The sequence below is a fragment of the Xiphophorus couchianus genome, chromosome 21 (genome assembly GCF_001444195.1).
Source record: "Xiphophorus couchianus chromosome 21, X_couchianus-1.0, whole genome shotgun sequence".
NCBI lineage: Eukaryota > Metazoa > Chordata > Actinopteri > Cyprinodontiformes > Poeciliidae > Xiphophorus > Xiphophorus couchianus.
In genome coordinates this window covers 7,423,645-7,445,983 of record NC_040248.1, presented here as the reverse complement: position 1 = coordinate 7,445,983, position 22,339 = coordinate 7,423,645, and the positions used below count along the sequence as shown (strand labels likewise).

Sequence of the window (22,339 nt, the reverse complement as noted above, 5' to 3'; positions counted from 1 at the left end):
ACTGCAAGGAATCTCATTTATACCCAGAGTGAAAAGGTATCTGGCTCCTTACATGTTTCTTCTGTTTAGTTAAAGTGTTTGAGATCATCAAATAAATTTGCATATCAAACAAAGATCACCTAAGTCAACACAAAAAGGTGTTTTATTTTATTAATTATTTCATTTATGAAGGAAAAAAGCTTTCCAAACGAACGTCAAGGTTGCCAAATCTGAGAGTTTCCAGCTCACAAACAACATAAAACCATCTTACTTCCAAAAAATCTGCCTCTAATGAAATGTATGTTGAAATGAATCAAACAAAGATGACCTAAATAAATCCAAACAGCTGCTTTTTTACTTTATTAATGGTTTTATTTATCAAGAGAAAAAAGTTATCCAAACTAACATCAGGGCTGCCAGATTTGAAACGAACTTCAAACTAAAAAGAAAACTGTATATACTGTATATATTTATTTATGTGGATCATTGACCCAAAGTGCTCCAAGTTTAATGTCACAAACTGGAGGGTATACATTTTCCTTTAGGATTTTTCTTGAAATCAGAATGAATATTTAAACCAATTTGAGCAAGATATTGGGATCCCAGACTATCACAGTGTCCCCTTTATGTTTAAATGTTGGTATGTTGCTGTTTTTTTCTAAATATAGTGTTTTGCTGTGATGGTATCAAACCAGAAGCATTTTATTTTAGCATTTTTGGGCTGGTTAGCTAACATAAGATTGAGTCTGTAGAAGAAATTTGAGGAAGAGTACCTAAACATAAAGTATGGCAAATCTTTATTGTGTTAATATTGGTCATATTTGATTATAAATATTATATAATGGCCAGTCTGGTTCCTTAACATACAAGAACAATAAGTTGCTACAGCATAAGAAAACCCAAACTGGATTATGTTTATATTTGATTTTACAAACATAGGCCTTTTTTAGTTCTTAGCTAGTTTAGCTAATGTGTTAACTTGCATCTCATTCTGCTCTTCTTTAGTAATAAAGAGGAATAAAATGTTTTTTTCCAGCATTATTTAATGGATTTTGTTCGATCTGATAACCATCATGTATTTAATTTCCTTTTGGGATCAACAAAGTATTTTTAAATTTGAATTGAACCCCAAAAAGGCAGCTTCTATTCTTAATATTTTTTTACAATAATTACACATTTGAAGAATTTTTTTACTTTATAATTAATTGAGTGAAGGTTATTTTATTCAAATTTCATGACATGACGTTTTCTTTCTCCTGAGCAGATCCGGGAACTGGTACCTGAATCTCAGGCCTACATGGATTTACTGGCTTTTGAGCGAAAGCTGGACCAAACCATTATGCGGAAACGCGTCGACATCCAGGAAGCTCTGAAGAGACCAATGAAGGTTAATAAAGATAACCCTTTTTTAAAACTTTTTAGTGTTCTTTCGGTCATTTATACAGCACCTGCATTTTTATTTGTGATATTTATTATTCCATACTAACCTGTGCTCCTGATTTTGCCCTTGTGTCAGCAGCAAAAGCGTAAACTAAGGCTCTATATTTCAAACACGTTCAACCCAGCTCGACCTGACGCTGATGACTCAGATGGCAGCATTGCATCATGGGAGCTGAGGGTAGAGGGAAAGCTGCTGGATGATGTAAGTTTTGTTTTATGCTCTCAAACTGTTTTGCTGTTTATAGTTAATTATTATTTGCATAGTAAGATTTTTTTTTCTAGAGGATATTGGCAGGTTGAAAGTAGAGCTGGGCGATGAGGCTTAAAAATAAAATCCCCCATTCTTTTCATACTACATCGAATTTTTATTTAAATTTATCTCACCTTATTTTCTAAAAAGGAAATTGCAAATGACAAGATATTTTCTATCATACCTCCTGTGAGTTGTATCAACTAAACAAATTTTTGTTAAGTTATGAGAAAATAGTCATAATAAGATGCAATTTTACCAGAGAAACTTCGTAAAATTACAAGAAAAAAGTTGTTTTAATGAAAAAAAAATTTTTTGTTGAAGTTCTTGTAAAATTATGACTTTATTCTTCTAATGTTGCTATTTTATTTTAATACTAAGACTTTATTCTCATATTACTGCAAATGTATTCCTGTAACATTATGACTTTATTCTAATTTATTTTTAAAAATTGTAGCCTGACTGTTATATTTCATCATAGAGTTGACCTGAAATCGAAGTTCAACTAAATAGAAACTGTAAAATAACCTCGTAAAACAAGATAAAGTAATCTTTAAAAAACAAAAATTTAATAAAATCTATTTATTGCGCAGCCTTATTTGAAAGTTGCGTTTTTATTTTGCAAGTTAAATGGATGCGTACTGTTTATTAAGGCTTGTAATTAAACCCAGAGCTGTTCTGGGCTTTCAGTCACTTTCTTTATTGATGTACTGTAATGTGTTGGCTGAGAGTATAACATGACTAAATGGTGAGAAAAGGCAAAATGATTTGTTTTGTGCTATAAGATCTGACATTCATAACAGGGGAAAGCTTTCAAAGCCCACCAATATTTTCAGTGAATCTCGAAGGAAGTGTACCATGAAAACGATTACCGTGTTATTTTCACTCTTTGTGGTTTATCTGAAGTAATGATGCGATGGGAGAATTTATGAATATGATCATTATTAATGAGACCCGGTACATGAAATGACTGTTTTTGTCTGTCTGTTCTGCAGCCGGGGAAGCAGAAGAAGAAGTTCTCTTCCTTTTTTAAGAGCTTGGTGATCGAGCTGGACAAAGAGCTGTACGGTCCGGACAACCACCTGGTCGAGGTCGGCACACACAGCGACTTTAACGCGCACAAACAGGAAGGTCACACAGCATGTGGACTCATAAAGGCCAGAACAATTTGACCAAAAAGTTAAAAATCTGAATTTTTTCATACCAGATCCGATTTATGATTTCAATCGATTTTTTTTTCTCGCTTTCATTTCCAAAACATAAATTACAAATTTTCAAAAAGTGGCTTTTATCCCAATCATCCCTTTTGTAAATTGTACGACAAATTATTAGGTCCAGGCTGCAAGACTTTTTGTTTAATTACAAGAATATTGTCAGAAGATTTACAGAATAAAGGTGTAATTTCACTAGAAAAAAGTCATTTTAATGATAATTTTTTTTGTTATTTTTTGTGTTGCAGTTATCATAAAATTACTACTCTATTCTGCTGATAATACAACTTTATTCTGGTGATATTAAGACTTTATTCCTGTATTATTTTGCTTTTGTCATATGACTCTATTCCTGTAAAAATCTGCAAAATCTTGTCCCCAATATTCAGTCGTAGAGTTACCTGCATTCAAAGTGTAAATAAATAGAAACTGTAAAACATTCTCCAGTGTGCTGATGTCACCCAAGGAGTTAATTGCTGTAAAAACAATCCAAAAATTAAACCTACAGAAACCAAAATTTCAATTAATCAATAAAATCAATTTAGCGACAGCCTTAGTCCCTTGTTTCTGTTCACTGAAAGTTTTTACATTTTTAACAAAACTGTCGAGAAAAGATAACAAAAAATCTGAAAAATCTGTCCTTTAACCAAACAATTCAACCCTGAAGTGTAGCTGAAAAAATAAAACATGTGTGAAAAACAGTTTACTCTTTGCTGCCAAAGCTTTTGCCTTTTTATTTCTCTATAAAAATAACATCTGACCAAACCTCAACAGACCCAATCAACGAGAATTAGCACAATCTGCGCTATTGTTGTTGAACTCAAACTCAGTATTTTCAGAAATTTGACTTGTCCTTTAGAAGAAGTCAGCAAATCTGGTGAGAAACAGGACACTGTTTTACTTTAAACGAGTCACAATGTAACATCTTCATGTTACATCTCGGATTCGCTCAGCTTCTCGCCAAGAATAAACTCGGAAAAACTGACACAACTCTCACGTCTGAACTGAAAGTAAAGCGAAGAGGTGGTCGGCCCGACACCAAGAGGCCGCCAGCAGGTCGAGAAACAGTTCAGCTCATGACACCCCCTTAAAACAACGGCTTATTATTCTTTCACGTCACTTATTATGAATGTGAAACAAAGGACATGTTGTTTGATGTAAGCCTGAATGAAGCGAGACGGTTTAGAGTCTCACTTTACTGATGGCAGCAGATGAGCAGCACATTAATCATTACAACGATGTGCAGAAGTTTTGTAACGTTTAATGTTCTCCTGGCCTTTAAATGTTTCAGGGGATTTTTGCTGCTTTTCTCAAATTTTTAATCTGGAACACTGAGATAACTGGAGATTCCTAGTGGCTGTTTTAGTTCTAAAAACTGAGAAATTACTGCAGTTTTATTTTGTCTGAAAGGAAAATCTGGAGAAAATCTTGCGATTTATGTTTTGTTTAGCATCTACATCCATTTTTTCAGTTATCTTTGTTACTTTTCCATATATATATATTTGAAAGAAATAGGAACAAATTGTCACTTTGCGACAGTTTCTTTGTAAGAAATTATTTAAATAAATTTAATTCAAAAGTACCTTATTTATTTCAAGCAGAAAGAAAATGTCTTCAAAGAGTTGTTGTGGATGGTGATGTTATGGCAGGAATGATCTCCTTTAGCAGTCAGTTTGGCAACAAGCCTAAAGGCCTCTGACTGAAGGCTGTTGCTGTTTGATTGTCTCATGGCTGTCATGACAAGATAACAGTTACATTAAGCATTGCTAATCCACCTCATTTGCTTGTGCTGCTACTCTGTAAATCTTTGTCTGGCTGTATGGTGAGAAATCCAGGCAGAGAGATGTTGGAGTAGGGGATAAGATCCTTGATAAAGTACCTCAAGATCCATTTTAAACAGTTTTTTTGTTATGTGAAGGAAGTTCTTAGTCATCGGTTAAGTTTAGGAGTCTTTTTGTGTGTGCTTTAGTTATTTATTGAAACCAAAAGGCAAAACAGAGCATCACTATGAACTTGGTTAGATACTGTTAAAATTAGCCAGAAACACAACTATAAAATTTTAAGCTCTTAATTAAAGGGGCAGTTTAATGTAAAATTAACATTTTTCAGCTTTTCATCATGTTATGCTGTTATTCCCTCATCAAAAACATACATGGAGTGTTGCTTTGATTCTGACATGCATGTTTGAGAAATCCTTTGATCTCTATGGCAACCATTCAAGAGCGTTAAGAGAGGAGCCATGTTGTGATGACTTCCTGAAGGTGGAGTTTCAGAAATAGCAGGAGTTTTTAAAGAGACAGGCGCCCAATTTCAAGGTGTTAAATTACAAAGTCAAATTTCTTTTAAGTCATATTTTATATATAACATTTTTATAACAACTGAAGTGTGCAGTAGAATGGCAGTATGTGACTGGAAAACATATTAAAACAATCTAAAGAACGTCTAGGCTACCACCTAAAATATCAGTAATTTTATTAGGTTTGTCATTATGTGATAAAAAAGTGAAAATGTTTTTTTTACTGCAGGCAGAGAAAATGAGCCGCAGCGAGACCATTTAATTTCAGTCATTAGAGACTCAAGGTTTGACTTGGATTGGTAAAATAACGAGTTGTGAACATTTCTTGGCTACGCTCAAAATCAAAAATCCAACTCAAACCCTCAATAAAATTAAAAATGATGTATGAGTGAGTGAGAATGCAAAAATGCCAACTTTTAATTTGACAAACTGCATGTCAGCCTCACTGTAAATTCTCCTTTTGCTCCGCCGGGACAACATTCACACGTCTTGAACAGTTTGTTCCATTACCAACACGGAGCGTCTCTGCACCGCAAAAAGCACTGGATCGGACTTTCCAGCACCGTAGTCAAGGTCAATGATAGTTTCCCTCATTGAAAATTCCCATTTTGTCATGTCTGGCTAAATGTTGAGGAACAATGATCCCATCTCGCCTGCTCGTCATCATGTTCTCACTGGTTAAATTGGAAATAAAGCAGGATGAGAGGCAGAGCAGCATGCAGATTTTTCCTCCAACAGCAGAAAAATAGCTTTTTTTAATTTCAAGCAAGCACACAAGGTTGTTTCAATATGCAGATGGTGGAAACGGCAGCCTGGTTATTATAAACAAACAACAGATGCCCTTCACTCTGCATCTCCATAAAAGTGTTTAAAAAAAAAAAAGAAAAGAGAGAGAAAAAAATCCACTTCAGGAGTTTCAAAGTGAAAATGACGGCCTCTCAAGGTCCCTCATTTTTATCAACCTGACTCTCAGGTGCTTCTCTTTAAGTGATTTTCAATCAAAGGAATTTCATCCCCCTCTTGAGCTGCATTCAGTGCTGGATCTGCTCTGAGAGCGGCAGCCGTTGGTTGAAAGAAAAATTTGTTTCTTATGAATCTGAGAGGAAAGACGGAACTGAATCTTGCTGAAGTCTTTGTGTTATTAGTTTTCTGCTTTTGTTTTATCATAATTTACAGTTTCATCTATTTTTTGGGCTGCAAAAAAACAGAAAAAACCTTTGCTGTCTTGCGTTTCTTCTTCTCATTGAGTATGACTGCTTTAGAAATGTTTAACCTTTTATCACATAGTGCTGCCTGTGAAGGTCATCGCTCTGATTATTGTGTTTTAATGGTGAAAGATTTCCACTGTGTTACAGCTGTTTATATAAACTTCATCCTAAAAGATCTGAAAACTTCAAAGCAGTTGTATAATCTCAGTCTGAAAAATCCAGTCTTGAGTTTAAGAAGACTGGCGCATTTCAGCGCATTGATATATATTTAATAAATATATTCCCTCTATAGAACAACATATGTTTAGAAATTGCTGGTCTCACTGCTTAACTTGCTGACTGTCAGTACATCACACCGCTAACTCAAATGTTAGATGCTAACACCAAACATCCTAAAAGTGGAAATAATAGACCTACTGAGTCTGTGACAGATTATCGTTGTTTTCAGGAGCCAAATAATAAACGTTATGTTTAATAATAATCTAATCTGGTGATGCCAAAACTCTCCAGAGCATGATTCGAACTTTTTTGTGAAATTAGGTTTTGGTATGTTTGCTCTTATAGTGGCACCGCACACCCACCACTCAGGAGACAGACGGCTTCCAGGTGAAGAGACCCGGAGATGTGAGCGTGCGCTGCACCCTGCTGCTGATGCTGGACTACCAGGTGAGGGCGCCACAGATAACTGACATGTACAGGATGGTAGATCTAGTACGAATGATCTAATGTGGATTGTTTTTATAGTTTTTATTAATCAAAATGTCTCTGCAGCCTCCCCAGTTTAAGCTGGACTTGCGCCTGGCGCGCCTGCTGGGCATCCACACTCAGACTCGCTCTTGCATCATTCAGGCCCTCTGGCAGTACGTGAAGACCAACAAGCTGCAGGACTCGCATGACAAAGAGTACATCAACTGTGACAAGTACTTCCAACAGGTACACCATGTTACAGAAAATTAGACTGTTAAGGGCAAAAAACAGCAACATGAACTGGACAGCTTTCTCAAAATATATAAAACCTATAAAAACTGGAAGTGGGCTTTTTTTTTTATTTATAAAAAGTGTTAAAGATGACTGTGTGCGAAAGATAAAAAAAACACGGGATATGTGAACTTTTTGCAATGCTATGACTGAGTGTTATTAACTCAAAAATAAAGAGTGTTTGACTATGTAGCGATAGCACAGAAATCTAGGATGAATAGCATCTTTCAGGTTAGCTAAAAATTAATCTTTCACCACTGCAGCATCATTTTTCTTTATAACTTTTGGGAAAAACTAACTTGTAATTTGAAGGTAGGTAATCAGTTGAGAACAAAATCAAAATGGTAATAAATCTTTTTAACTACATTGCTGGCATGAAGCTTTTTGTCATCACTGATAATTTCTAAAATAATAAATGTAGCTTCAACCCTTTTTTAATTAAAATTAGATGTTTTTTATCTAGAAATTTTTATTTAGAACTCCACAACTTCCTGTTTCAATGAGGTGTAGACACAAGAAAATACCAAAGCCCATTGCTCTAAGCCACTTTTAAGAAATGAAAAGACAAGAAAACCTTCAAAGGAGACAAATGTGTGTTCATCTAAGCGAGGAAACAGCTACAAAAATTGCCTAAAGTTACCAGAATCTGCATTCAGAGTAGTAATTAAAATGATTAAAACAGCTGGAAGTGAGACAAACAAAAAGGCTAAATGAGGATATTTATTTTTGCCACTACTCATAGTGACAACAAAAATAACCAAGGTGAAAAAAATAACCACAGTTAAGAGAACTGCAGTAAGAGAGGTTATTAATTTTCAGTAACCATCAGATGGCGTCATTTTCCATTCATCCATCACAAACAAATATTTTGAAGACTTTAACTGATATGACAGATAGATAGATGGGTAGATACATAGTCAAAGGTAAATACGTTATTTACTTCAAATCTTTGACTAGTTTTGAAGTAGCCTAGTCAAAGGCATCAACACAAAAAACCTACATACCTGCATCTATTGGATGTTAGAGTAGTTTAAGCTAAGTAACTAACGTTAAACATCAACACACAACCTGCATTCAGTGTTAAAATTGTAAGATAAAAAAATACCAATAACTTGGTAAAATCTCTTGTTTGTGTTCAATTGATGTGGTCAGTATGTGGTCAGTTTTTTTCCTGTATTTTATGTAAACAGAGAACTGTTAATGGGTCACCTCAGGGTCATCGTAGGTTGTACTTGAATTGTTTAGTTTTGAAAATCCTTATCCTGCTCTACAGATTTTCGACTGTCCTCGCCTGAAGTTTTCTGAGATTCCTCAGCGCCTCACTAACCTCCTGCTACCGCCCGACCCCATCGTCATCAATCATGTGATTAGGTACAGACTCTTACTAAATCAAATGAAATCTTACCTAAGTAAGTAAAACCCCTCTTTGTTTCCTCTTGATTCACTCATTCTCTTGCTTTCCCCTCAGCGTTGACCCCAACGACCAGAAGAAGACGGCTTGCTACGACATTGACGTGGAGGTGGAAGACCCCCTCAAGAGCCAGATGAGCAGCTTCCTCCTCTCCACCGCCAACCAGCAGGAAATTGCCTCCCTCGACAACAAGGTGAACGTCCTAAAGTCTTTGTTGATACCTGTCTTCTTTACTGAAGAAACCGGTTAATTTACATACTTTTTAACTTTTCTAAGTGATGTTGGTCCACCTAATAATCTGAAAATAAGAGACACGACTAAGTTCACATTTTATATTGGAAACTTTGATTTGAACTTTAGTTCGTTTGGATTGAATTTATATTTCTCCCTTTTTGCTATAGCAATTTGGGGCTTGTCCGGGAAACAAAGTAATTAACATCTATTGTCTCATTTCCACTGAGTGTTACGCTGCTGGTTGGTGTGGTTCAGAATGCTATTTTGTGTGTTTTCATTTGAAAAAGCGGCCCATACTGATGTGACTAGCACCATTCCTGGGCCACCTTCAGGTTTATAGTAGAAGGGTACGGTATGGTTAGAGTGGAGGAACTACTGATGTTACTGATGGGGGACAGTAATATGCCCTTGCTTGTGACAAGCATGAGACAACTTAGATCGTTAGGTGATTAGATTTAACCCCGTCCAACTAGTGGTGGAAACGCTCTCCTAAATACGCCAAACCATAAAATGGCGTACCAAACCGCAGCAATCTGTGACGCTCCACTCATTAGAAACAAGGTATATCGGTCTGGAAAGGGTTACAAAGCCATTTCTTTCTTTGAGACTCCAGTGAATCACAGCGGAAGTCCTTACCCACAAATAGAGAAAAAAATGGAAGAGTTGAACCTTCCCAGGATTACTCAGAAAGCACATCAACAATTCATCCAACAGATCACAAGATTTCTTAGAACAATATCTGCAGCTCTGATATTCCACAGTTAATTTCAGTGTTTATGATCCAACAACAAGAGAGAGTCTGGGCAAAAATGGCATCCATTGGACTGGTGAAATACAGAAACCACTGCGGACCAAAGAAACATCGAAGGTCTGCCTCAGCTTTCCCAAAAAATATCTCGATGATCCCCAAGAGTTTGGGAAAATATCACGTTGACTGACGAGACAAAAGTGAACGTCTTTGGGAATCTTCTGTCCTGTTACATCTGTCGTAAAATTATTCCACAGTCAATATGTTGGTCATGAAAACGACCACGAACTCTTCTTTCTATCAGTTTGTGATCTTAAGCTCAAACACAGTTGGGTTATTCAGCAGGAAAACGATCTAAAGCATGCCAGCAAGCATGAATGGGTCAAAAATGCATCAAAATGAGGGGTTTGAAGTAGCTTAGTCAAACGCTGGACTTAAATCCAGTTGAGATGCTGTGGTATGACGTTTAACAGGTGTTTATGCATGGAAACATCCCAGTATGGCTGAATTAAAACATCTCTCCAAAGAAGAGTGGGACCAGAATTCCTCCATAGTAATGCAAAAATACTCACTGTCAATGACTGCTAATGCTTCACTGGAGTTGTTGCTGTCAGTTTTGGCACAAACAGTGATTAGATTTAGAAGGCAAATACTTTTTATGTGGAACTGTATAAATAAAAACCCAACATTTTTTTTAGACAGTAAACGATATAACATGCAATTACCTATTGAATTGTTTTCTGAAATGATGGTTGGAAAGCAACATATATGAGGTCTTGGGATGACTCCAGAAATTAGACTTGTGAAATAAAATTGTGGTCATAAGTCAATAAAAGCTGGAAGATTTTTGAGCCAACTTTTAAATGGGCTACATTTTATTAGTTTTTTTAAAAAATGGTTTTAGTTGCTTTGTTTTATTTGGGGGTTGTATGGTTATCATTTCTGAAAGGTTTCTTTTTTTATGACCAGTTCCTCTTTCTGTTTCATTTAGAAAACCTGGCGCTGGTTATTTCATTATGTGTAGTTTATGTTTCTGCCTATCTGGACTCTGTTACTGTTTATCACTCATCTGTTATTCATTTGGGAACCGGTTTCTCAGCAGAGCCCCTTCCTGGTAAATCGTAAAGCTCCTTCATGGTAGACTTTTTTTTTTACATGAAAAGGATTGCAGAAGTATTGCTGGCTTAATGAGGCTGCAGTCCACTTAGGGGGAAGTCCTGTTTTTAAGTTCAACAGAAAACCATGCTTTGCAATATATGTAATATGTAAGTATGCTGATGATGTTAGGATTTTTATGTAAAATCTAAAAATGTCTTCACTCTGTTTTGTTGCTTTGTCTGTCTTGTCTTGAACCCTGTGATACTTTAGCACCCAAAAATATTGGTTTCCCATAAAATATAAAGATTATGACATCAATTTTGGCCATTGATGTGGCGGAAAATTGATGAACAAGTTTACGTAGCGATAAGCATTTAATTTCTTAATGTTATTTTAGAATGAGTCACGTAAGACTTCTAATTTTGAAAGCTAATTTTGAACTAAGCTGCCAAATTGAGGAAGTGTTGTCAGGTCAGAGACAGTGAAGGTTGACTCTTCTGGTTCAGAGGTTTGAATCTGGTGTTTCTGTTCTCCAGATCCATGAGACCATCGAGTCCATCAACCAGCTGAAGATCCAACGGGACTTCATGCTCAGCTTCTCCAGAGATCCCAAAGGCTACATCCAAGACTGGCTCAAGTCCCAAAGCCGAGACCTCAAGGTTCCGCATGCTCATCCATTCATACATCCATCTGCCAATTCCATTCATGCATCCATCCATGCATACATACATCTATCTGTCCATCTGTCCGTCCATGCATCCATCCATCCATCCATCTTTCTTTTTGCTTGTAAGCTGTTGAAATATGCCTCATGAATATATGGTGAACTTTTTAATTTTATTAAAATCTGCTAAAAAGAAATAACTCTTGAACTCTGACTGTGGAGCAACATGGAGGTATAAAGTGAAAAAACATGGCTGCTCCTCTGGTCCCTCAAACTAAATGTAACATTTTGTTAGACACCTCAATGTGTTTTGAGTTAAAAACATGTATGAAATACCAACATAAAGATTATAACCCTCAATACGATTCATGTAGAACCAAGAAATACTTCATCACAATAGATTAAATTATTGATTCAATAATATTTAAGAATGCACTTAAAATGGTTTTTAACATAAAGTTACCAAAGCTTGTAGTTTTACAGTTTGCCATCACCTTAGACGTTCGCTGCAAGATGTAAATGGCGTCCATTTTTCCAACTGGCGTTGCAGTTGATGACCGACGTGGTGGGGAACCCTGAGGAAGAGCGGAGGGCAGCGTTTTACCACGAACCCTGGTCCCAGGAGGCGGTCAGCCGCTACTTCTACTGCAAGGTGAAGAAAGCCCACCCACTGACTCATTTTTTATAAGATCTCTTCTTTTTCTTCTTCTTCTAACTCGCTGTTCTCCTGACAGATCCAGCAGAGGAGACAGGAGCTGGAACAGGCCTTAGCAGTCCGCAACACCTAAAGCAGGAGGCCCTCCTGAAGTTCTGCCTCTGGATTTTGAAGCTGTGTGTGTGTGTGTTTGGATTTTTGTGAGTGTGTGTGTGAGGCCAGCAGTGAAGTCTAGATCTTCAGCTGAACCTAAAGAACTCCACATTCAGTTTGTCAACAGTTTTGAAGCTAAATAGGACTCAACCGCGGTTTGTCAGACCCAGATATGAATGCACTTCCTGTTTGAAAAGACCATGAAGTAATCATCGTTAGCAGCACTGTTGGCCCTCAGAGGCTCGGCTTTGTAAATATGTCCCGCAAAAACTGTCGACTAGCTGCTCACACACCTCCCTGTTTGTGCTCTGGATGAGTCTAACTACGCACATTTTTTTATTTGTCCTCATTTGAATCCTATTTTTTTAAGGGTTAATTAATAACACCAGCAAAATATGAGATTACAGTTTTCTGGGTGGTTGCAGATTATAAAACATGACCTGTTGGTTGCATTCATCGTTTCTCCACCATGTTTAGTTTGCTTAAAAAAAAGACACTGAGAAGCTAAAGTATTACCATGCTATCAGCAGTTTATGACAGACGTTTACATACACTCATCACTGCCATAAGTATTATATTGTTCCATGGTGAATAGTTTTCATATTTATTTCTCCTTGGTGAACTAATTGTTTAACAACTTTAACTTTTTAATAAGATTTGGGAAATTTCAAGTTAATACAATTTTATCTAATTCACATGAGGTCAAAACTACACATACATGCTCTTATATATGTGTACATACAAACCCCTGAACACCATCAATAAGTTGATTACATTTTTCTGGCTGAATATTTAACAAGTTTTCTTGACAAAATACACACAATTGGGTATTGTGGTCCAGCAGAGGACTGTGATCCAAAACACACTTTAAAACTAAGGCTGGGATTTTAATTTTGCTTAATTAATTACTTTGATTTTAAAATGTTAACACAGTTATTTTTTTTTAATTATTATTTACATTCTGTTCCCATGGGAACCTTTGTATTTGTGCGTTTCTGGTATGCCCGTAAATCCAACATCGTCTGCAAACATCAGCGATGGGTGATCATGCTGCTCTTGACCCACTAGGAGTTCATTTTTGCTTCAAAAATAATCTAATATGATGCTGGAAAAGATTATTGTCAAAGTTGTGCAATAAGGAGCTAGTCTATCAGCAAAGCTATTCAATCCTAAACTACCATCTCAATACGTTACAACAGGACAGGACTGCACTTATATTTGAACTGGTACCAGTTCCGATACCAAATTCAGAACCAATTCAGCCAAGAAAAGTGGTAAAATAGAGCCAGATCTACGATATATGAAATGCTTCCTGATGCTACCAGAAGCTTCGTTTGAGGTACTGCGTACTAAGAGACGTAAACGTATGTTTGTGGGTTTGTATGTACAGATTTGAGCCTTTTCATTATTAATTATTCGTTTTAAGAAACCTAAAATTAGCATCATGATGAATGTATATAAACTTCTGACCAGAACAGTTGCTGGAAAACAATAAGGTGTGACGATTGTGTTGTTTTTTTTCTTCCTTTAATCACGTCACTGCGGTGGAAATAGGGGGAAATGATCCCTTTTGTGTGTTTTCAAGATCAGTGTTTCGAAAGTTTTACCAAAGGATGCAACAAAAAGAAGCAAAGAACATAAGAAACTGGACAAAAACACAGATCTGTGTTTTTTAAAAATATTAATAACTGAGCAGTATTAGCAGTGAAGTCCAGGTCTGTTGCATTTTACATTTTCTATGTTATACATGCACAGAGAAGGGAAAAAAAAAGAATAATGAAGGTTAGTTTGGTGGAGATTTGAATGTAAATATGTTTTGGTGTCCAGCTGTACAGTCCACATCTGTTTGGATTACATGTTGCAGAATGGGAGCTCCATTGGTTTTTAATTATTCCCACTTTGGGGGTCGATTTATTTGAGTGTCTTACCGTGGGAGCTGCAACAAAAATCAGTCTCAGTAGCTGCAACAGAATATAATCTGCACCAATCTCATTTTACACGTTTTTTTAATGACTTGTATGTATATGTTGTACTGTCGATTAGATTATTTGTTTTTGGACGGGAGGGAGGGTTACTTTGCACTGTGCTGTAAACTCTTTGTCGGGACTCTCTTTATTGTGGGTGAGACCCTCTTTATTATCCCAGCGTACACAAAAATCGACCTATGCATGCTCCATGAACATGGATCAATACATCTGATGAGGCTGTCCGTGTAAATATTAAAAGGTCTGCATAGATGTGTACGTAGCAAAGGCTAGACTCTGCAAGTTTGCTGATGGCGCCTTCTGGAAATTGTTTTTTGCCAAAAAAAAAGAAAAAAATAACTTGTCCTACCAGCAACTAATTGTAAGTGTGAGCTGTATGTTTTCATTAAGGGACTAAGTTATATTCACTGCACTCTGTAGGTAGCTGTAGCTAGGAAATCAGTCCCGTGTCTCACCTGGAGTGTTTCTTTTTCTTCTTTCTTTTTTTTAATTTTTATTCATAGCATGTCTAGGACATTTATAACGTTGTCACTGAATCACTAACCCCCTCTTGTGGAGTACACCTAGAGCTGCAACTCCTCTACAACAGAATCATCACTACTGTATTAGTCTGTCACCTATCCCTGTCCAAACTGTTGCATGTGGGTCTGAGGAGTGGGAGCTACTCTCTCTTTGTTTACACTGAGGGTCACCGACAGGAGGTTAATAATAATAATAATAATAAATAATAATGCTGTATATCTCTAAAGGGTTTCATGATCATGTTCTGTAAAGAAAAGGAGGGGAATACAGCTGTAACATTGTGAGACAGCCTGGATGTAAATAAAGAAGCGCTTGCCAAAGTTTGTAAATGCCATCAGATGTGAAGTCTCCTTTGTTGTTCATCAGTTTTCTACGGCTTAAAAGCTACATGTTAATTTATTAGCATGATTTTAAAATCCACATTTTGAAAACTGATTTGGAAAAATCTTCTTTTGCCTGATTTCTTTTGTTACTAATATAAATTATTGTCATTTTCATTCTTAAAATGCCAAAATTTCCACTTAACTTTATATTTTTGGGGCTCTGATGTAAATTTTAATCGTTAAATTATTGATAATTTGATCGTTTACTCAGTACTTGAGTAGACTTTTTACCAAATACCTTTTTACTCTTGCTTGAGTAATTTCTTGGATGGCTAATTTTTACTTTTACTAGAGTAAAAATATGTTGAAGTGGTGCTACTCTTCTTTTTGGTTCTCTACCATACTCTGACCAGAAGTTAATGTTCTTTGGAGGCGATGGCATGGAAAGATTTGGGAACCCAAAATGATTGGAAGAATATAAAATTTAAGATTTTTTATACTGTCTGCTCCTCGTAGTGTCGTCACATAAATGACTTTTCCTCAGAAAAATGTTTCAGTTCCGGCTCAATGGTGGGGTCTGCTTCCTGCAAGGAGGAGGCAGACAAGAGTTTTATTGTTCCTGATGGAAGCAGGTGGAGGCCTTTCCACTGTGACCTGCAGTGGAGCTGGAGCACTGTCTATGCCTCAGAAAGAGCCTCTTTCACTGCACTGCAGCACTATTCTCCTGAGCCCACGGCCCCTCTCGGGGGTGAGGGAGGTTAGCGGGCCTCTTTTCGCTGCATCAGCAATCAGGCTGCATGAAGCGAGGCATTCAGGGTTCTCCACAATCCCAGCGTCGGGGTTAACCACCTAATGCCGGAATGATCATTGGCTGAATCGGCCTGTCATCTGGGCAAAGGGTTCATGTCTGTGCCAGGGTGGAGACTTTTAAGATTTAATGTGAGGAGACAAGGCGGGGCGTGGAGCTGAGGAACAAAATGTTCATCAGACCTAGAAAACTGACCCAAAAATGGTTCCTGAACCTCTCTACTCTGTTTTCCAGCTCAATCAAAAATATTTTTTTCTGAAATAATGGATTTCTACTTTGTCTTTTGACCTGAAATTCTCACCAGATATTAAATACATTTAAAATATATGTAAATTTAGAATTTAAGACGGGGAATAAGTATTGAACACAACCAGAAAAAGTTGCTAAAAGGATTAGAAAGTCAAGAAAATAGTAATTTAGTCCATATTTGTGACCTTAAAAAAACCTGTGCAACCCTCGTCTTTTCATCAAATACTTTCTTGGATGGCTATTTTTTATTTTTACTTGACTAAAAATAGTGCTATTCTTACTTGAGTACAATTTTTGAGTACACCTCTGTTTGTAGAAAAAATAAATAAAACAGCAATGGAAAATGTTGCACAGATACAAAAACTAAAACCAATATCGATATCTGATAACGTTATTTTTAACGTTGTTTGGGCCTAATACTGATACTTACCATATATTTACAAATACGAATAATTATAATAATAATAAAAACAAGAGGCTGAGTGTAAATTTTACTCTTTAATACCTCTTACAAAAAAAAAAGAAAATTTACTAAAGAAAAAGGCAGCCAATGGCTTCAACTTGTTTCCAGTATCTGAACATCTCCACAATGGAAGACTTATGGCTCAAGTGATTTTCTTTCCAATGATTATTAACAAAGAAGGCCTTTGTTTATATGTTACAGATACTGAAATAAGCCTAAATATATAAATACTGTCTCAGAGGCTGAGAATGCAAACAGCAGGAATCAGAGTAGCATCTATGATTCATCGCTGTCTAGACGTGACACATTTAAAAGGTACAAAAGTAAAAGTCAAAAGTTCCCGTAATGAGCAGGGATTCTTTCAGCTGCGAGGAGTAAACAGTTAAGGTTGTTATTATTGGGGGGTTTTTTTATCGATCCTGACATCTTTGTACTGTGAAGTTTCCAGAAAAAGTGGATTAAATCCACAGTTATCAGCATTAAACCAGTGTTTTATGTGCTGTTGGCCTGGTCCTGCTCAAACAGAGCCATGGCGAGGTGTGACCTCGACCCCAGACTCTCCAGGTTGCTAAGCACGCAGCGGTGGTAGATGTCCTCGCTGAACCGCGGGTTGCACGCCCGCCGCACGTACTTTTGGATCAGCGCCGGTTCCACGGCCCGGAACACATGCAAGCCGGAGTAACGCACGAAAATGTCATAAACGTCCATGCTCTCCATTAGCTCCTCGTTCTCTAAAATGTCGGCCGCCATCTTGGTGCGTGCGCTCATGTAGTCGGCGTTGTAGAAGCAGGCTTCGTCGAAGACGTGGCGGTCAAAGTGGCCGTCACGAAGAGACTCCGAGGCGAAGGTGGAGGAGGCGGACGGCTGTTGGTCGCGGTAGATGACGGCGGGGTTGAACTCCTGGAAATGGACGGGGAAGAAAACCTGCCAGTTGCTGATGGCGTTCATTCGGCAGCGGTTCAGGAAGTCCGCGTTGACCTCGGTCCAAACACTCGACAGGAAGAAAAGCGTGTCAACAGGGTGCTTCTTGGAAATGATGTCCATCAGCTTGACCTGTGAGGGAACCTCCGTCTTCACGCTGATCCAGGGAATCTTCGCGTCGCCGTAACGTTTTTCCACTTCGCCGATCATCGACTTGACCCCGGCGAACACGTCGCTCTGGCTGACTCTCTGGGCGTCGAAGGGGTCGTAGATGAACAGGAAGGTCAGTAAAACATTATCGTGCGTGTCCAGGGTGTTCGTCACGTACATGTCCAGGAAGTTACCCACGTAATCCTGATCCTGGGCGGTGACCGGCAGGATGACCTGCACCCGCGTTGCCTCCGTCACGTAAGGCATGGGGATAATCTCGACAGCGCTCAGAGGTCGCAACAGGTTGACCCTTTTGGCAATGACCTGGCTGTGACCTTTCTGGGTGAAAGCCTCCAGCGCCAGATCCAGTATGTACTCCATCCCACGCATGGGATCGAAGCGCCTGTACCCGTTGAGCAGGCGCCGCTTGCGGAAGCGGAGCTGCGGCTGGTATCGCTCGTTGAGCTGCTCCACGGCGACCTCCAATATGGCGCTGACGTCAGCTCGGTCAGCTCCTCTCATCTCACATTTGGGCGAGCCGTCCGTGCAGGAGTAAATGTGCTCCTCTGTGAAGTAATCCCAGTTTATGACCTCGAAGCGAGTCTTGGGTTTGAAGGGGGAGTTGATACCGATTGGCCACGTGACCCCAGCCTTACCCTCAGGGGTCAAGTGGCTCAGGTTGCTGATCTGCATCTGATGAATACACAAAAAAAAATCTTTAAAATATAAAACCAAAGTAAAATAATACCTTTAAGATAGCTGCTGTTTATTTAAATTCCAAATAAATCTAATTAACTCATTAGCACGTTTGCAGGGTTAAAACTAGGGCTGAAACGATTAATCAGATTAATCGTGACAAATGGATCACTGAAATAATTGCCAACTAACTTAGTAATCGAATAATTGTAAGAATTATCAATAAAGTAATGGATTTCTAAAATAATTGTTAGTAGCTGTCCTACTAATTATTTTAGGAATTGATTATTGCGATTAATCAATTAATCGGATAAAAAATTTTTGATCAAATTCTGCAGATTTTTACTGAAAACTTTACAGAAAATATTTACTGACACAAATTTTTTAATTTATGTCCAGTTTTATCTTAATTCCCGATATGAATATATTGTTCTTTCAGCAAACTGGCTTCTTTTGAGTCTACATACTTCAGTTATCAATTAATTGATTAGTAAATTAATTGTCGATTAATTATGATTAATTGTTGCAGCCTAATCTAGTTAGTTCAATAGTGAAAGTAATCTATAATTTTGTCGCGTGACGTTATGTTATCTCGCTGCCATGAGATAAAGAGACCCAGGTCTGGTCATATTGTGAGAACTGTTAAATTAATTCATCATGTCAAAGTGTCAAAGCTCAAATTTCTTAGAAGAAGAGGTAGCATTTATAATAGAAAGTAAGATTTTTCAATTTTGGGAAACAAAATATAGAAATAGTCAATAAATGTAACTGTTCTGAGCTTAGAAAGAATTATATTCCACTCGCATGTCTCAACAAAGCTGTTTTCTTACATCGATGAATAATTTATTAAGCAGGAATTTCTGCTTTGGAGCATGCGGTTATTAGGGTGGGGCAAAACATATCCACGTGCCTTTTTGGAGGTGATAAATAAATATTAAAGTAAAATGTAACAAACCTGTAGATCGTAAATCTGCTGGTAAGTCCACTGAAGCTCTATTTGGCTGAAGCGCTTATGCAGACGGTACATGAGGTTGGGGTCCGATACGGGATGAACTGTGAAGGCGTTTTTAAACGCAACGCTGTCCTCTCGCTCTGGATCTGCGTTTTTCCCCAGCTCAAAGTAGCGATACTTCATCCCCTGTCAGTCATCACAAGCTTTACGTCTAGATTTTGCTTTGCTTTTATTTTTTGAGTGTGTAAATGCATTGTTGTTGTTACCTGGTGCACCTCCACGCAGCTCAGACCCAGATAGTCGATGATGCAGCGGCCCAGCCACTCGTCCGGTCTCACGCTCAGGATGTCGTTGCGACAGGTGTCGAGATGCGGCTGCAGTCGCGCCAGCAAGCTGCGGGACAGAAGGTAGCCGTAGCCGCCATGGCAGTAACGGGCTTTCTCCTCCCCGCCGATGAACTCCTCAGCCCTGCCCATGTACAGGTCCTGACCCGCGCTGAGGTGACCCACCAGCTCCGACAGGCGGTCCGCCTGCATGTAAGTGTCATCCTGCGCCAACAGGAACCAGTCGTACTCCGAGCCGTAGTGCTGATGGAGGTGCCGCACCGTCTCGTACATCAGCCACACCGGCCGGTCGTCGCCGTGGGCGATCACGGTCATGCCGTGTGGCACCTTGGGGCTCCGGAGGCCCGTGAAGAAAAAGGTTCGGTGGAAGTGATGGGCGACCGTGCGGTTCACTGCCACGGCTAACGTGCCGAGGGTGGCCCGAGACGTGAGGACGCCCGCTAGCAGCCGCTCTCGGATGCCCAGTTCAGTGTGGATGTATCGAGTTCTGATGGAGAAAAATCAGATTAGAACCGCGAGAACATAAGGAAAACAAAAGCAAATAGGACTGAAACAATTAATCGTGATAATTCCTGATTAATCAATTACTAATCTTACTCTGGAACTCATGAAATTATGGCTGCAATGATTAATCGTGATTAATTGATTATTGATATAATTTTCAACTGATTAATCGTTAACTGGAGTTTACGAATAATCCAAAACTGTACAAAAAATATCTACATTTTGCATTTAAGATTTAAAAATCTTTGTTTGTAAATATCTTCTATCCAGATACCCTCAAATTACATAGTTTTAGCTTCAGTTTCTCTCTAATGTCAATATTTTGCAGCATCTAACATTGTTGTATCTTGTTTAGCTCCACTCATTATGCTTATCATCTTTGACCAGTTACCTGTATCCACACAGCATAATTCTGCCACTACCATGCTCCACACTGTGGGTGCGCATTAATTTATCTTCTTTTGATGTCAATTTTAAACCATTTTATTCTGGTTTTCTGACTTCATGTGTGGGTGCTAGTGTCGTATTTTTAAGCATCAAAATGTGACCTTTCCACTCACCTGAGGACTTTCTTGTGTGGTTTGTTTGGGTCCTTGTGATAGGGAACTATTCGTGGCTGGAAATCCTCCTCTCCAGCTCCATCTCTCCCTCCTCTCTGAGCGTCTCTTCTGCCCAGGAAGAGCCCACCTTTGGGCAGCTCGTCTCTGCAGGGGTCGTCCGTGTCCCCTTGCGTCCAGGACACCATCAGAAGGCTGAGACTGCACCCCAGAGACAGCCCCAGGATGAGGGGCAAAGCAGGCCTGAAGAGGGCCAAAAACGTCGAGAGGCGCATGGTTGATCGTTAAGAGCTAAACCCTAAAGGTGACAGCGCTTTACGGGCAAACTGAGACTCATTTTACCCAAGTAGGAGCTGAAAAAAACGAGATCTATTTAATAAAACAAGAAAAAAAAACCTGATATAGTTTACTGTTCCTATTAAATTAGATCAAGTTTGATTAGATTAGGAGACCACCTAACAGGATTTCACTTTTATTTATACCATTACTAAATATGTTTTAACTATGTAGCTACCAGTACGCAAAAGTTTTCCGCTTTAAAACAACAGATGCATGCAAATAGCTTGACATCCCCCAACTGTTTCCTATTAACCTCAAACTGTTTGGTTAATCATTCACATGTTCCCTGCTACATGCCTCCATCCACATAAAACCTATGTTTTGTTAATCAGCTCCACTCATTTTTAGCTAGCAGTCACTTACTAAATCAGCAGAAAGCTTCTTAAAGTCAAGTCGCTTTGCAATAATCTGGTTAGAAAAAAAAAACCCCCGAAGCGAATGAGGAAGAGTTTTGTCCGTCTTATCTAAATTGCAACGCAACAATAACATCTAAGAGGAACAAACATGAAAGATCAAGCTAGCGAGTTAGCATCGCGACCCGTTAGTGCAGACACGTCGATCCACCTCCACGGTCATCAACAGGAAGCTGTTACAAGTCCCGTTTAGCTGCTGGAAAAAAAACGTTAATGCGGTCAAAAACATGTCGTCTACTGCCTTCGCTTTCTTGACTTCCTGAAAAACTGTGTGCCACACACACAAAGTGTGTCAACGGCGTCCCTCACGTCGTTTTCAGCCTCATCATTACAGACTGACTGCACATCTGCTACTGCAGCATCACCTCTGCTCGCTTGTCAGACCTGTGCTGTCAACTGGAGATTTTATTAAACCCCACTAATAAAGTGTAATTATTTTTTGACATATCAATGTATGTGTCATCATGAATCCTCGTGGACATAATGTTCTTAATGAGAGGAAGGTGCATTTCACCTTTAAATGTGAAGACACCTCAGTAAGATTGCCATGAATTCAGATTTGAAATCTTTTTTTTTTAATCGCAATACTTTTTAAAACACACCTTCCAATTTTTATGTAAAGCCTTTAAGCATAACATATTGCCATTTTAAATTTGTTAATAGGACAAGAGTAAAATAACATTTCACAACTGATGTGTCGGTCGTGACAGAGCCTACCCGATCTGCCGGCTCCTGTCGAAAATAAACAAAGAACGTCTTTTGACGTCAAAATCTGAGGATTTTGCTTT

At 38.4% G+C, this 22,339-nt stretch overlaps 2 protein-coding genes across 7 annotated transcripts in view; one reads left to right on the top strand and one right to left on the bottom strand.

Moving 5' to 3' along the window:
• Nucleotides 1-15,166, top strand: part of smarcd3b (SWI/SNF related BAF chromatin remodeling complex subunit D3b) — a 48,682-nt gene extending 33,516 nt beyond the window's left edge. For 3 of the 5 annotated variants that reach the window (XM_028004810.1, XM_028004808.1, XM_028004811.1), the window contains 10 exons: nt 1,244-1,366; nt 1,496-1,621; nt 2,665-2,760; nt 6,949-7,050; nt 7,156-7,317; nt 8,636-8,733; nt 8,831-8,966; nt 11,390-11,512; nt 12,068-12,169; nt 12,252-15,166. In XM_028004810.1, coding sequence (XP_027860611.1) covers nt 1,244-1,366; nt 1,496-1,621; nt 2,665-2,760; nt 6,949-7,050; nt 7,156-7,317; nt 8,636-8,733; nt 8,831-8,966; nt 11,390-11,512; nt 12,068-12,169; nt 12,252-12,305 — 1,122 coding nt within the window. In that variant the 3' untranslated portion in view covers nt 12,306-15,166. The remainder of the gene's footprint in view (nt 1-1,243; nt 1,367-1,495; nt 1,622-2,664; nt 2,761-6,948; nt 7,051-7,155; nt 7,318-8,635; nt 8,734-8,830; nt 8,967-11,389; nt 11,513-12,067; nt 12,170-12,251) is intronic. The other 2 variants (XM_028004809.1, XM_028004812.1) reach the window with 1 other exon arrangement.
• A 1,528-nt stretch (nt 15,167-16,694) lies between these two features.
• chpf2 (chondroitin polymerizing factor 2) lies at nt 16,695-21,926 on the bottom strand. 2 transcript variants are annotated; one of them, XM_028004805.1, is made up of 5 exons: nt 21,502-21,926; nt 20,803-21,152; nt 19,661-20,225; nt 19,398-19,580; nt 16,695-18,439 (listed from the first exon to the last, which is right to left on the bottom strand). In XM_028004805.1, exons 2-5 carry the CDS (start codon nt 21,072-21,074, stop codon nt 17,168-17,170), a joined length of 2,292 nt encoding a protein of 763 aa, XP_027860606.1. In that variant the 5' UTR covers nt 21,075-21,152; nt 21,502-21,926; the 3' UTR covers nt 16,695-17,167. The 2 variants fall into 2 exon arrangements, with proteins under 2 accessions (XP_027860606.1, XP_027860605.1); XM_028004804.1 differs by having other exon boundaries at nt 20,803-21,926.
• Between the last annotated feature and the right edge of the window lie 413 nt (nt 21,927-22,339).

Coding starts and splice junctions, on each gene's coding strand:
- chpf2 (XM_028004804.1), bottom strand. CDS start 21,074: ATGCGCCTCTCGACGTTTTTGGCCCTCTTCAGGCCTGCTTTGCCCCTC. Junction 20,226..20,802: donor CCACACAAGAAAGTCCTCAG/GTGAGTGGAAAG, acceptor TTTCTCCATCAG/AACTCGATACATCCACACTG. Junction 19,581..19,660: donor GCTGCGTGGAGGTGCACCAG/GTAACAACAACA, acceptor GATGACTGACAG/GGGATGAAGTATCGCTACTT.